Below are 13,881 nucleotides of genomic sequence, written 5' to 3'. Positions count from 1 at the left end.
AGACGTCACAGCCCGAGCTGCGCCCCCTCATCCGCAACCCCAAGAACAAGACGTACCTTGCACACCATCAGCTTCTGTCCCTACGGGGAGCGTGTTCCTCTGGAGTTGGAACGGGGCTGGGCTGCTGCTGGCTGTGGGTCTCTGGGATCTCCGTGCTTGCAGTGGGCCTGGAGGTCGGTGTCCCGTTGGTCCTGACGTCTCCGGTGACTGGCACTGACCTGCTGGCATCGCCGACATGAAGACAGTGCAAAGCCCCCGCGCCGGTGCAATGGGCGGGGAGCTGGAGAGGGGAGGGAAGGGGTCACACACATGGCCGGGAAGCAGAGGGGTGTAGGTGGGGTGAAACTGAAGGGAGCGACAATCTGCTGCTGCCTGCCCGCTGAGTTAAAAAGTTCCCACGCAAGACTCACGATACACTGTGTATCGTGAGTCTACCGTGGGAACTTTTTAACTCAGCGGGCAGGCAGCAGCAGATTGTCAATTATTAACCCTCCCGCGCAATATACCCTCGCCTTCTCTTTTATGAATGGGGACCGACCGGAGGTACCGCTGTCACCTCTGCGGGCCGCCCTCGGTGAACGTCTTCAAGGACTGAAAAAATGTCCGCTATTCGGAGCTTTTCGTTATTTGGAATTTCGGATAAAAGGTTGTGCACCTGTATTGAAGTTGAAACATTATGTTTCGGTTGTACTTGACGTATTGTGGCCAGTTTTGCTCACCCTGCATAGGAAAGATCCCATTAGGCTGGAAAGAGTGCAGATTAACAAGGATGTTGACTATACTCAAGCGCCTGAGCTACAGGGAGAGGTTGGAAAGACTAGCACTATGCTCCTTGGAGTATAGGAGAGGTGCTTATAGAGGTGTAAACAATCATGAGGGGAATAAATAGTACCAGGGTACAGGAATTGTGAACTAGAGGGCATAGATTTAAGGTGAGAGGGGAAAGAGTTAATAGGAACCTAAGGGGCAACTTTTTCATAGAGAGGATGGTGGGTATATGGTACAAGCTGCCAGAGGACGTAGTTGAAGCAGGTGCAATAAGAACATTTAAAAGACATTTGTACAGGTTTGTTGATAGAAAGGGTTTAGAGGGAGATGAGTCAAACGTGGGCAAATGGGACAAGCTTAGGTAGGGCATCTTGGTGAGCATGGGTGGGTTGTGGCGAAGGATGTGTTTCCGTGCTTTATGACCATGGCCCAGTAGAGAGTGGAGAACCTGCCAGATTGCATCTGCTGCCAACCGGTGGTAGGAGAATCAAAGTGGGTCCAGTGTATTACTAATGCAGGAGTTGAATAGCATCATAACCAAAATCTTGAAACACTTCATCATCACAATGGACGTGAGGGCATGTCAATAGTCATAGAGTCGTGTCACCTTGGCGGCACTCTTTTTGGGCACCAGTATTATGTATAGCCTTTTAAAGCAGGTGAAGAAGTCTTTGGACAGTGGTAGGTTGATGATGTTCATGTAATTCCCAGCCAGAGGGTCTGGGCAGATCTTGAGAATGGGACAAGATACCATCAGGGCTAGATGCTTTCCAACGGTGCTTTATCAGAAAGGATCTTGGAGACTGAGATCACAAGCTCCTTGTGAGCTGTAGGGGCTCATGAAGGTACATTGTTGTATGCCCTTTTGAAGAGAGCTTGTCTGGGAGTGATGCGTTGCTGCCACTTAAACTACACAGTTTCAATTGTAGGAAGTAATGCGATGAAAGCCCTACCATTGTTGCCGAGTGTCTTTCTGAGCCTCTAATTTAGTCTAGAAGTGTCTCTGCAATCGTGATGGCCTTCTGGAGGTCATAGCTGGACTTCTTGTGTGACTGGATAACCTGACTTGAACACCACACATCTGATCTTCACTGCATTGTGGATATCTTCCAGTTCATCCAACACTTGGATGATCTTGGTAGGAACATGGTCCTCGACACATGAAGTCAATAACAGCCCTGGCATATTTGTTCAAGTCTGTTGCCAGGTCCTTGAACATCACCCAGTTCACTGCTCCACTGACCAGCTGTGTACAATCCTCTGCCAGAGCTATAGGGGGGTTGCACGTAAGGTCACTGGGTCATAGGGCTTGACGCACGGAGCCGCTCAATCCATCTGGAGGACATCCGTAACTTCCGGTATATGTTATTAATGCAAGAAACGCGTACTTTCCTACCTGTTAAAAACCGCCAAAATGTTGATTTTTTTCGCTGAAAAAATTGTGGAAGTCGGGGTAAGTGTGAGAGACATGTACCCAACTTTAGAATTCCAAAAGTGAAGCGAAATGAAGGTAAAGAGAAGCGAGAGCTGAAGGGACTACAACAGCTAAAGTGCTTGGTAAACATTGGCTGTGCAGATATCGGAATTGAAAATATTGGGAATTATCGCGTTTGCTCACTGCATTTCATCAACAGTAAGGCATTATTTGTGTTTTTTCTTGATTCCTTTGGTATCTAAAAAGTCTCAGAAGTGATAAATCTGGCTGTAAATTTTTCTTCAGATGCGTTTTCATTTTGTATGTAAAAACCCACTTGAGAAACATGGGCGATTTAAAAAATGTATAGCCAGATTTATCACTTCTGAAACTTTTTAGATGCCAAAGGAATCAAGAAAAAACACAATTAATGCCTTAGTTGATGAAATGCAGTGAGCAAATGGCCAATGTTCGCTAAGCACTCTGGCTGTTGTTGTCCCTTCACTCTCGCTTCTATCTACCATCATTTCTCCTCACCTTTGGAATTCTGAAGTAGGCTAAATGTCTCACACGCTTATCTCGATTTCCATAATTATTAACAGCTCAAAAATTGACATTTTCAGCGGGTTTTAACGGGCCCGCTACGTTGGAGACAATGGTAAGTGCCTACCTGCAGTTCATCGCGTGTACTCCACTTGGCGTAGCGTAGCAACAGTACGGGTCATGGGTCGTGACCCGACTGCCGTGAAACCTCCCTATACTCTACAGTCATAGGAAGAAGGGGCACAGCTAGGTGGTGGTTTTTTTTCCAAAGTGTGACAGAGAATGGAGAGATTGTCTCTTGCCCAGAATAGGGGAATCGAGAACTAGAGTACATAGGTTTAAGGAGAAGGGGGAAAGATTTAATAGGAATCCGAGGGATAACATTTTCATACAAAGGGTGGTGGGTGTGTGAGGGATATGGGACAAATGCAGGCAGATGGAACTAGTGTAGATGGGACATGTTGGTCGGTGTGGGCAAGTTGGCCGAAGGGCCTGTTTCCATGCTGTATGACTCAATGAAGTAGTAGTACTCGAGAGTGTTCGATCCTCTGATGTTGATTGCACATGTTGATGCTTGTTTGGAAGTGCTAACCTTGAAATCCCTGGCATTTAGTTCCTCAAATGCTAGTTGAATGTCTGCCTAGGGCGGGATGTAGACTGATGATGGAGATGAATTCTCTTGGGAAGCAGAAGGGACACACTTCACTTCTAGTTGTTCCATGTTGGGGGAAGCAGGAGTAGGACAAGACTGCCACGTCAGTACGCCACAAAGAGTTCACCATGAGGCAGGTGTCGGCATCTCTCCCTTTTTCGTATGACATTGACTAGTACATGTGAGGATCAAGAAATCCTTGGGCTGGAGGGCTGAGTTTTGAGAGCTGGGGTTAAGCCAAGTCTCTGTTGTACATGTCGGTGAATCATGGGAGGCCACATCTCTGTTTGTTCTCATATAAGTTCTCCTGATTCGTAATTTACATTGTTGTAATTAAGAATGAGCAGATTTTGAAGGCATTCCAATAGCGTCATATTTGACATATCTGCCAATTGGGAATTTGGTCGTTTTGAAATTTATCTTGGGAGGATGCAAGAGCCACTTCCAGCAGTTTATTGATTAATAACTTGTAATTAATCTTAAACCCGCTGATGCTGGAAATCTGAAATAAAAAATAAAAACAGAAAATGGTAGAAACATTCAGCAGGTCAGTCACTTCAGAAACAGAGTTAACGTTTTAGGTGCATGATCCAGCATTAAAAGCAATACTTTGCTTCTCTACCTATTCGATCTGTGTATTTCCAGTATTTTCTGTTTTTGTTATAGCTGTAGATATTATCTGTACAAGTTAAAAAAAAAAAAGAGATGATAACTGATATATTTGAGATATAAATAGTACAGATTGGGTATTATTGAATAGAGCTTTGAAAATGTTGCAAGTCTAATACAATCACCTGTTTTTGGTAGCAACAATACCCAGACTTATTCTAGCTTTGTTGATTCAACCTGATTGCAGCAGAATCATTGCCCAATTTGATAGAAATTGTTGCATTTTAATCAAATATCCGATCAGTACATAAAATGTTGATGTACTGTGATTTGAAATCTAGTTCACTGTGCATATGACTGATTAAACTTGCGATGACCTAACCATTTGGCCCCTCAAGACCACGTCACAGCTCTGCAAGAGGAATGAATTCATTTGACCATCTGTCCTCTTCCACAGCCCCGTAACTCCTTTCTCTTGTGGATACTCATCTAGATCTCTTTCAAATGTTACAATTCACTTCTGCTACTATTGCTTATAAAAACGTAACCAATGCTTATAAAACAAATCATTAATTTTTATTCTTTTGAGACCCCTCTGCATTTTCTCTCCCTGCTCTCTATCATGGTTTTAGATTGTTAGATTCATCAGCAATGGAGGCATGCCAGCTTCTCCAGTCTGTCTAAATAACTGAAATTCAGCATCCCTGCAATCATTTAGGTAATCTCATGTGCACACTCTTTGCTAGTATGGCCTCCAAAACCAACCAAGATTTGAAATTTGCTGAAGATCGTCCTCTTGTATTTTGTGCCTCTGTTTTAAAAAGCTCAGGACCCCATGCTTTTTAGCTACTTTCTTGATCTCGCACATTTCAACAGGCTGTATACAGGTTCCCCAAGATCTCTCTTGTTCTGTCTAGATTATATCCCCTCGTTTCTTTCCATCAAAATGTAGTATTTGGATTTTTTCTCATTATTAAATTTAATCTGATTTTAACTTGAAGCTGATAACTATCTCTTGTAATCTACTATGCCCCTGTTTGGGTCATTATGTTTTGTGCCCCTGCCATTTTGGAACTTAACGTATTGACCCATGGAGAACTCCACTGCATACATGCATCAAATTTGTAAAGTAACATTTCACACCCATTGTTTCCTATCAAAGCCAATTTACCATCAAGACTGCTACATCTTTTATCCTATGGTCTTTGCGCTTGGTGATGTGCTTGTTAAGTAACATATTAAATGCCTTTTAGACATTCATACACGCCATGTCAACTGTTGCCAACTTGACCTTCTGTTACATTATCAAAGATAATATTAAGTTAGACATCTTTTGCCTTTAACAAATTAATGCTGTGTCTAATCAATCCACATGTTCAAGTGATGTATTCTATTCCTAATTATTAGTACTAGAACCTGCCCTATCACATGGTGTGGATGATGAAGTATCATGTTTTTATATATTGTTGTGTAATGTGGAAAATTCAACTGAATTATTATTTTTTTTCTTTGCTTCTAGGTTTTTAACAAAACTTCATTGCAATTTTTGATCTAAATTTTGAATTGAAATTATCTCTCATTTTATATGTTCCCAAATTCTGCAATGCTGTATTGATGAGCAAGGGGTGCTTCCTGAAGTGCCTTGAATGCAATGTTTAATTGAACAGTCTGCAGATATAATGCTGATCTCACATTTTTCAAGAGCTGTCAACATCTGTACAGTTCTACAATGTAACTGGATAAACTGACTTGCTGAGAAGAACGAATTGAAAATTGTTTAAACTGCATAATCGCAGTACTTTGAGTAGGCTGGCGACGTTGAAGGAATTGATAACCACAGCTTCCTCATTACCAGAAACTACTTGGGTTTCCAATGGAGAAAATGGCAAGAGTGACGACAGCCCTGAGTGGCACGACCATCACAGGGCGAACAATGTTCTGCCATCTCGATGCACCTGCCAATGCTATTAGTGTTTGCAGGGATGCAGCCCGGGTGGTGGTGGCTGGTCGCAACATTTTCAAAATCTATTCCCTGGAGGAGGACCAATTTGTGGAGAAGGCAAATCTTCGGGTTGGCCGCAAGCTCTCTCTAAACTTCAGCTGTGCTGACGTGGTATGGCACCAGATGGACGACAATCTCCTGGCGACCGCAGCCACAAATGGAGCTGTGGTGACGTGGAATCTAGGCAAGCCGTCTCGCAACAAGCAGGACCAACTTTTCAATGAGCACAAACGCACAGTTAACAAGGTGTGCTTCCATCCGACAGAAGTCCACATGCTGTTGAGTGGCTCCCAGGATGGCTACATGAAGTGCTTTGATCTCAGGAAGAGGGAATCTGTCAGCACTTTCTCTGGTAAATAATATACTCTAATAAAGTAAATTCAATGATTTTGTTATTTTAAAAGTATCTGCAGGTTATAACATTTTAATTAGAAATGTATATGTTTTGGAAATCTTTCTAAAGTAGTTTTCTGTAAGTTAACTTCCTGGCTGTAAATGAGCTGTAGTAGAAAATCATTCTTCCCTGTCCTTAATATTACAACGTGTTCTTGAGCTTTGTATTTTTATTTGTATTTTTTTAAGTGATTTAAAAAAAACAATGAGCAGCCTATTTGTGTTCAGGTTAATGAATGTAAGATACATATTAGCAAGGATCCTGACCATTATTCCCACTTGGGCAATACTACAGTGTTATTTACATCCAGCCAAGAGAGCAGGTTGAGCCTCAGTTTAATACCTCATCTAAATGGCATATCTAACATTACAGAGCACCATTACTACACTGGGCGTTTTTTATGCTTATTTCTGGGGTGGGGCATCAATCCAACTATCCAACTGGGAAACAAAAATACTACAGTACCAACTAAAGTACATTTGATGGCTGAAATTTGAGCATTCCACTTCATCTTTATCACTTATGTTGTAATGTCTTGTTTGAGTGTTTTACATTTTGCTCAACTTTTTCTAAATGTAAGGTTAACTATATAAACAGAAGAACTAGAATGGATATAGCTCTGAGCTTTATGAGCTGGAGGCAGCTGCCATGCAACGTGATCTTCCCCTCTATCCCAACAACATGCCCTAAAGGGCCTGTCCCACTTGGCCGTCATTTACGCGACAGGCCGGTAGTGACGGTGGCGCGCATCATCATGCGCCTTGAAATATTTTATCTGCTCTGCAAGTAGAGTCAGCGTGTTGACATCATTTGTCAAGTGAAACATTGATAAAATAATTGTTTGCTGGAAAAATTCATTTACTTTTAAACTTTCTGAATCACTCCCAACAAACACAAAATTGCATAATAGCAGTTTGAGGGTTTGAACCCAGCTTAAGAATTAGTTTGCAATTTTTTTTTAAATGGTTAGTAAAACTGTTGGTGGTTATTTAAAAAAACAAACTAATTTGGTTACTAGTGTTCTTTTAGGATATAAAATCTGCAATCCTTACCTGGATTTTAACTTTTGAAACATCCTTAACTAAAGATGTTTCAAAAATACTTATTAAAGTGTTACTCTGAAGGCATTACTCTGAAAGCATTGATGCTTACGGCGCGCGGCGGCCATTGGTTGTGCACGGTGACGTAATCTTGCGTCACAACGCGCTACACGTACGAGGTCAGGACGCCTGCGTGCGACCGCAATCCGCCTGCGTGCAAACGCGATACGTTACGCCGGAGGCGCGCAAAGATTTTGTGCCCTACATAGTCCTGGAGCGCCGCGCGATACCACGCGCAACTCCATACCCCTCCGTGCATCTCCATGCGACCGTCCGGCGCGGCCCAGATGCTACCCATGCGTCTCAACGCGACGACGAGGTCACGTAAATGGCGCGCAAATGACGGCCAAGTGGGACAGGCCCTTTACTCATGCTGGGTAGTATTGTTGTAATTTTTCAAATATTACACCCAGTGTCCTCCTGAATAAGATTGCTGCTGAGTTGTTTTTCGGCAAAGCAACATATACTGTAGGAGCTATGCAAGCTTGTTTAATGCTTGCCATTGGATTTCACTAAGGAGACATTAATACCGCTAGTCTCGACTGGACGAGGGTGGCAAAGAAAAATGTTGCATGTTCTTAAATGAGTCACTTGCCAGCCCCAGCGTTTGTCAACTTTGTCATTTTCACTCTTTTCCTGCAGAAGAGAGCTCTTAACAAAGTCCAGTTTGAAGGATGTTGGCTCCCACTGGTACTTCATAATGTTCAAGAACAAAGATGCTTGGCAAGGTGTTTGACTGCTGAAGATCTGATCTAATGCTCATTACATTCCAGCAATGGATGTGCCTCCTCTCTTTTGTGGAGAAAGGGCACAGTAATTACTGAGCAATAGAAACATAGAAAATAGGTGCAGGAGTAGGCCATTCGGCCCTTCGAGCCAGTACCGTCATCCAATATGATCATGGCCGATCATCCAAAATCAGTACCCTTTACTGGCTTTCCCCCCCATATCCCTTGATTCCCTTAGCCTAAGAGCTAAATCTCTCTGATTAAATAATTTTGTTTGGGGAGAAGGACTGATTTCAAGGTCTGCATAAAGTGTTGTACCAAATGCTGCTAACGTCCAGTTGTATGTATGTATGTTTGTGCACATACAACCGTGAATCATTATTGGCCAGTTTTCTTTTCCTTTGCTTCAGTAAAGCAAAAACAACCTTTATAGAGGTTGCGAGAAAACGAAATTTATCAATCTGCTTTGTTTTGCTTGTCATCTAAGATGGAATGTAACTTACCAAAATTAACACCCTTTCGAAAAAGCTCACAAGTTACATGGCAGTTATGAAGGAGAAATTATTAAGGTGGATAGACTATGGTACATCTAACGGGACATAATGGTGCATTTTTTACTTTCTAGTCTATAGTTCTGCTAAGATCTAAGACTGCTGCTAATTTTGCAGGATGGAAAACTTTGTTTCTTAAAGTTAAACTCATATTTGATGTCTCCATTAAATGTTAATCATTGGCTTCAGATATTAATATTCTGCCAGGACCTACTGGATATTAATGGCCATTGTTATTAAGTCTATATTTGTAATCTTGTGAATGAAACTTCTATCTTCTGTAGGTCAGTCAGAAAGTGTAAGGGATGTCCAGTTCAGTGTAAGAGACTATTTCACATTTGCTGCATCATTTGAAAATGGTAACGTTCAGCTCTGGGACATAAGACGACCAGACAGATATGAACGTATGTTTACAGCACATAACGGACCTGTCTTCTGCTGCGATTGGCACCCAGATGATAAGTGAGTAGTCTGACACTTGAACCCTTTGTGTTCATGAATAGGGCTTTTAAGATCTCCATCTCCAAGCGAGTTATTGTCTTTCCAACCTTCATTTTGCACTCATTGTTAAACCTTTACAAAACTACAATATTAAGAAGCTTTTGAAAATTGAAGAATGATTGTGGAATATTTACAAAACCCTAATTCAGTGAGCAACCTTTCAACAACATTCAAATTTCCATTAAATTGTGTTAAATGTCTCTAATCCTTTATTGTAAATGGACCAAATAATGATTTTTAAATTATTTTTGCTGTTTCTCACATTTTCTCCCATACCAGGCTATCTAGTTCGTTAGCTTTTAAAGATATTTTTCATGCACTTTTTATCTTGTATTTTGTGCAATGCTGTGCCTTGGGCAGTCTGATTTGTCTCTTGGCGAAGCAACTGAATTGAAGAGGCACACTTATCTGAGCCCAGATGGGAAATTTCTTGGAAGTTGCCCAACCTAGATCCAACGGCTGTTAATTCAGCAGTTTAGAATCAGAAATCAACATATTGGGGAACCACAGGGAGTGGGGAAGATTCATTCACCCCCTTCTCGATGGGATGTTTTTTACAAAAACAAGTGGTTTTGTGTGCAATGAGGGCTGTCCTGTCACAAACAGCTAAAGCAAATTTGATATCTATTCTTCTGAATTTAGAACAACAAAAGGGTGATCTTATTGAAATGTTATGAAACCAAACCTTGGACCTGGCTGAATGAGATGGAGATGTTTAAGGAATGTTTTAAAGGACTTTCAGTACTAAGACACTTGACGTCTGGATATAGTTCTGCATTCCTGGCATAACACAAAGGGAATTGAAGTTTGGAATTGATCGAGGGAACCAGAATTGTAAGAGGGTAGATAACCCATCTTAGCAGGTAGCCCTTCACCGACTTTTCACTTCCATGCATCCAGTCCATCTGCATTGTGTGTTGTATCAGAAAGGCTGGAGGTATCGGCAAGATGCTGCCACTTGGCCATTCCCCTTTCCTCACTTCCACCTTCTGAGAAAAGATACAGGGACTTGAAAGCCTGAATGTCCAGGCTTAAGAACAGCTTCTTCCCCACAGCTATCAGACTCTTGAATCTACCATCTTTTTCACACACCTTTCCTCCTTTATTGTGCTGAGGTTTTGTTTTGAACTACTGTGGAATGCACTGCAATCTTGTACGTTTCTGCTGTTTTGCACTTGTTGTATTTATTACTATATTTATAATTTCAGTATGTATACTATTTCCTCTTTGGGCTTCATGTGAATAAGGAATTTCATTGCACCCTGGTGTATGCAACGATAAACTAATCTCAATCTGTGGCACTGGGCCAGAGTTATGAAATAAATGGGGGTAAAAAATAAATATTTGGTGGACTATATTAGAAAGTATTGATGTGGTGTGAGACCTAGGCCATTCTCTGTAGGTAATTATACTACAACCAGGTGAATGTGGTCCCTTCCAGCCTTATGATGGCGGAGAAGCAGTGGTGGAGAATGATGTAGTCAACTGTGTAGAAGCCTGCAGATATATTGAGACGGTTAAGGTCAGATAGATCATCTCTTTCACAGTAATGGGACTTCTTCTTTCGTGTGGTGTGCACAGCCTAAAGTTGTAGGACAACTTGTTCTATTTGATCTTCTGTGTGTGCACGTCGAGTTGATTGCATTAGTCGAAACAGGGCGGACCACGTGAAGGTTGCAATCTTCCACCCCAGTAATGGTACTGCTTTTATACACGTCATTAACGACCATTGTGCCAGGCGAAGTATGATTTGAACAAGCAGTTCCATAAAAGATTGCCATGGATACTGGAGGGTGAGGGCACAATTAAGTTCTTGGAGATGAGTGGAAGTTTGGAATTGGGTGGGAAAGTGATGGATTTGAGAGGATTATTTTGAGGAAAGTGATTTGAAGGAGAAGGGAGCAGTATATGGGGGAAAGAGAATTGTTTAACAATATTAGCTAACATTGGAGCCTACTGGATGATCAGCCATCCAGTTGCAACAGAGCTGAGAAACTGCGAAAGTGGTCTCAGAGAAAAATGTGTTTGGAGAGGGCATGAAATGAAAGAGGAGAAAAACTGGGAAAATACACAATTTGGGATTATAATGAGGAAGCCTTGGAAGGAAGGGGATGGGGAAGGAGCACAGGAAACTGAGATGATCACCACCATTAAAACCACTGAGCTTCTCGGGCTTGTAGCATTGGTATAAATTGAAAAAGGATAAAAATTGATAAGAATTGAAAAATACACTGGCTTTTCCAGTGACACCATGTACTATGAATGGCATTTAAAAACAAACAATCTTTTTTAATATTCCTTTTCCAGGCAATGGCTGGCAACAGGAGGACGGGATAAAATGGTGAAAGTGTGGGACATGACTACAACCAGGGCCAAGGAGATCTACTGTGTACAGACTATTGCCTCAGTAGCTCGTGTGAAATGGCGACCAGAAGTAAAGTACCATCTAGCAACCTGTTCCATGATGGTCGATCACAACATTTACGTCTGGGATATTCGCCGCCCTTACATTCCATTTGCAATGTTTGAGGAGCACAAGGATGTCACCACGGGGATTATGTGGCGTCACATTCATGATCCTTATTACTTACTTTCAGGATCAAAAGATAGTACACTATACCAGCACATGTTCAAGGATGCCAGTAGGCCTGTTGATCGTGCTAATCCAGAAGGATTGTGCTATGGGTTATTTGGAGACTTGGCTTTTGCAGGAAAAGATAGCATGTTTACAAGCGACTCAAATCGGAAAACCTATGGAGGAGACAGACGCTATCCCATTTTTTTCTTCAAGAAGCCCGATTTATCAGAGCAGTTTGCAAATGTATCCAGTGCTCTGAATGTGTTTGAAACCGAACTGGGCAGCAACTCCATGGACTGGTTTGTCAACATGGCACAGCAATATCTTCTAACTGGCCGCTCGTTGGCTGAGCTCTGTGATCATAATGCAAAAATTGCTAAAGAATTGTATCGTTATCAGGTACTGCCATTACTTGGGTGAGGGGTGGATGTCCCCTGTTAAATATTTCACGAGGTTTAGTTTCTACAGGCTTCTCTTGTTCCTGCATTGATTCTAACAGGAACGGAGAAGAGGTAGACACCTGCTGGTAAGCACGTACCACTCAAGGCAAAGTGAGGGCAGCTGTGTCTTCCAGCCATGAATTCTACGCGAGCTGTGAATCCTCGTGAGCATTAGTTGGTTTGCTAGCTACAGCAAGCAGCATCACAAAGTGGATTGGATTATGATGTTGGAAGAATGTTTTGGTTGTGTAATGTTTGTTCACAAATGATGCATTATTGAAAATGAAAAGTGCTCTGACTCCGGGTATGACTGAAGTCTCGAGCGTTGATGCCATAATAAAAACAAAGGTATCTTTCTATCCCTCCCTATACCAATTTCCCAGCAATTGGTCATTTGATAAATGATGAATAACAAAACTGAAAATCGGGCTTGCATTGACATAATGCCAACTACATTCCTTTTGAGATGTTTCATAGTATCATCTCTAAAAGTACTCTCAAAAGGAATGACTGTTATCAGAATCCTATGAATGGGATTTGTACGATTTTTATGACTCCTCTTAGATTGGTGTTAGAGTCAAAATTGGGTATAAATACTTCAGTGAAAATGCTGTGGATATTTTTCTTCCCCTCTATTTCTGTCTGTTTTTTAATTTTTTTGAACATTTGTGAGGATGTTGCCAGGACTTGAGGGCCTGACTCCTGGGGAGAAAGTTGGACAAGCTAGGATTTTATTCACTGGGTGTTCAGGAAGAACAGGTGTGATTTTCTCGAGGTGTATAAGATCACAAGGGGAATAAACAGTTGTAGATGCGCAGAGTATTTTACCCAGAGGAGGGGAATCAAGAACCCGAGGACATAAATTTATAGTGAGAGGGAAAAGAACTTGAACTGAAACTTTTTCACACTATTTTCACACAGAGGCTGAATGAGCTGCCAGAGGGGGTAGTTGAGGCTGATACTATAACAACATTTAAAAGGTGCATGGATAGAAAAGGTTTCGAGGGATATGGGGCCCAATGCAGGCAGGTGGGAATAGTGTAGATAGGGCATATTGATCAGCATGGGTAAGTTGGGCCAAAGGCTCTGTTTCCATGCTCTATGACACTCTATGATTACTATAAACAGTTTTGAATGATGTGGTATTGTATTGCATTGTTGGGTTGAATCTGCCAGTTCACTGTTGTGCATCGCGCATCATTGCCAATAAGTTGCTTTGGAGATTTAATATTCATTTTCTCTGTCTAGGTGGCCCAGACTTGGACAATGCTGAGGATTGTGTATTCCAACCCAGGTGCCATATCAGCTGTGAACTTAAATCAGAGTATTGGCAAGACTGGAGGGTTGCCTCTTATGAACAGGTGGGAAGAGCAGAAACAATGTCATTGTTTGGGGGGTGGGGGAAATAGTCCTCCCAGTGTGGAATTACTTTTCAAGATCACATTTTGGGACTACAGATTTGCACTTGTTTAGTTTGACTTAGACACTGGTTGAATTTATAAATATTCTATATCAGAGTGGGAGGAGCCATCTTGGGGAACAGCTGCTAACCAGCAGCCATCCTTTTAATTCATTTAAAAAAAAGTTTTTAGTGAGTCTTG

General features: G+C 41.8%; 1 protein-coding gene across 5 annotated transcripts in view; it reads left to right on the top strand.

Moving 5' to 3' along the window:
* The window catches only part of wdr24 (WD repeat domain 24), a 31,885-nt gene that overhangs the window by 5,398 nt on the left and 12,606 nt on the right, over positions 1-13,881 (top strand). For all 5 annotated transcript variants that reach the window (XM_033040383.1, XM_033040382.1, XM_033040378.1 and 2 more), the window contains exons 2-5: positions 5,506-6,340; positions 9,046-9,223; positions 11,570-12,239; positions 13,529-13,641. In XM_033040383.1, coding sequence (XP_032896274.1) covers positions 5,860-6,340; positions 9,046-9,223; positions 11,570-12,239; positions 13,529-13,641 — 1,442 coding nt within the window. In that variant the 5' untranslated portion in view covers positions 5,506-5,859. The remainder of the gene's footprint in view (positions 1-5,505; positions 6,341-9,045; positions 9,224-11,569; positions 12,240-13,528; positions 13,642-13,881) is intronic.

This window comes from Amblyraja radiata, chromosome 22 (assembly GCF_010909765.2).
Source record: "Amblyraja radiata isolate CabotCenter1 chromosome 22, sAmbRad1.1.pri, whole genome shotgun sequence".
NCBI lineage: Eukaryota > Metazoa > Chordata > Chondrichthyes > Rajiformes > Rajidae > Amblyraja > Amblyraja radiata.
This window is presented reverse-complemented; position numbering and strand designations above follow the sequence as displayed.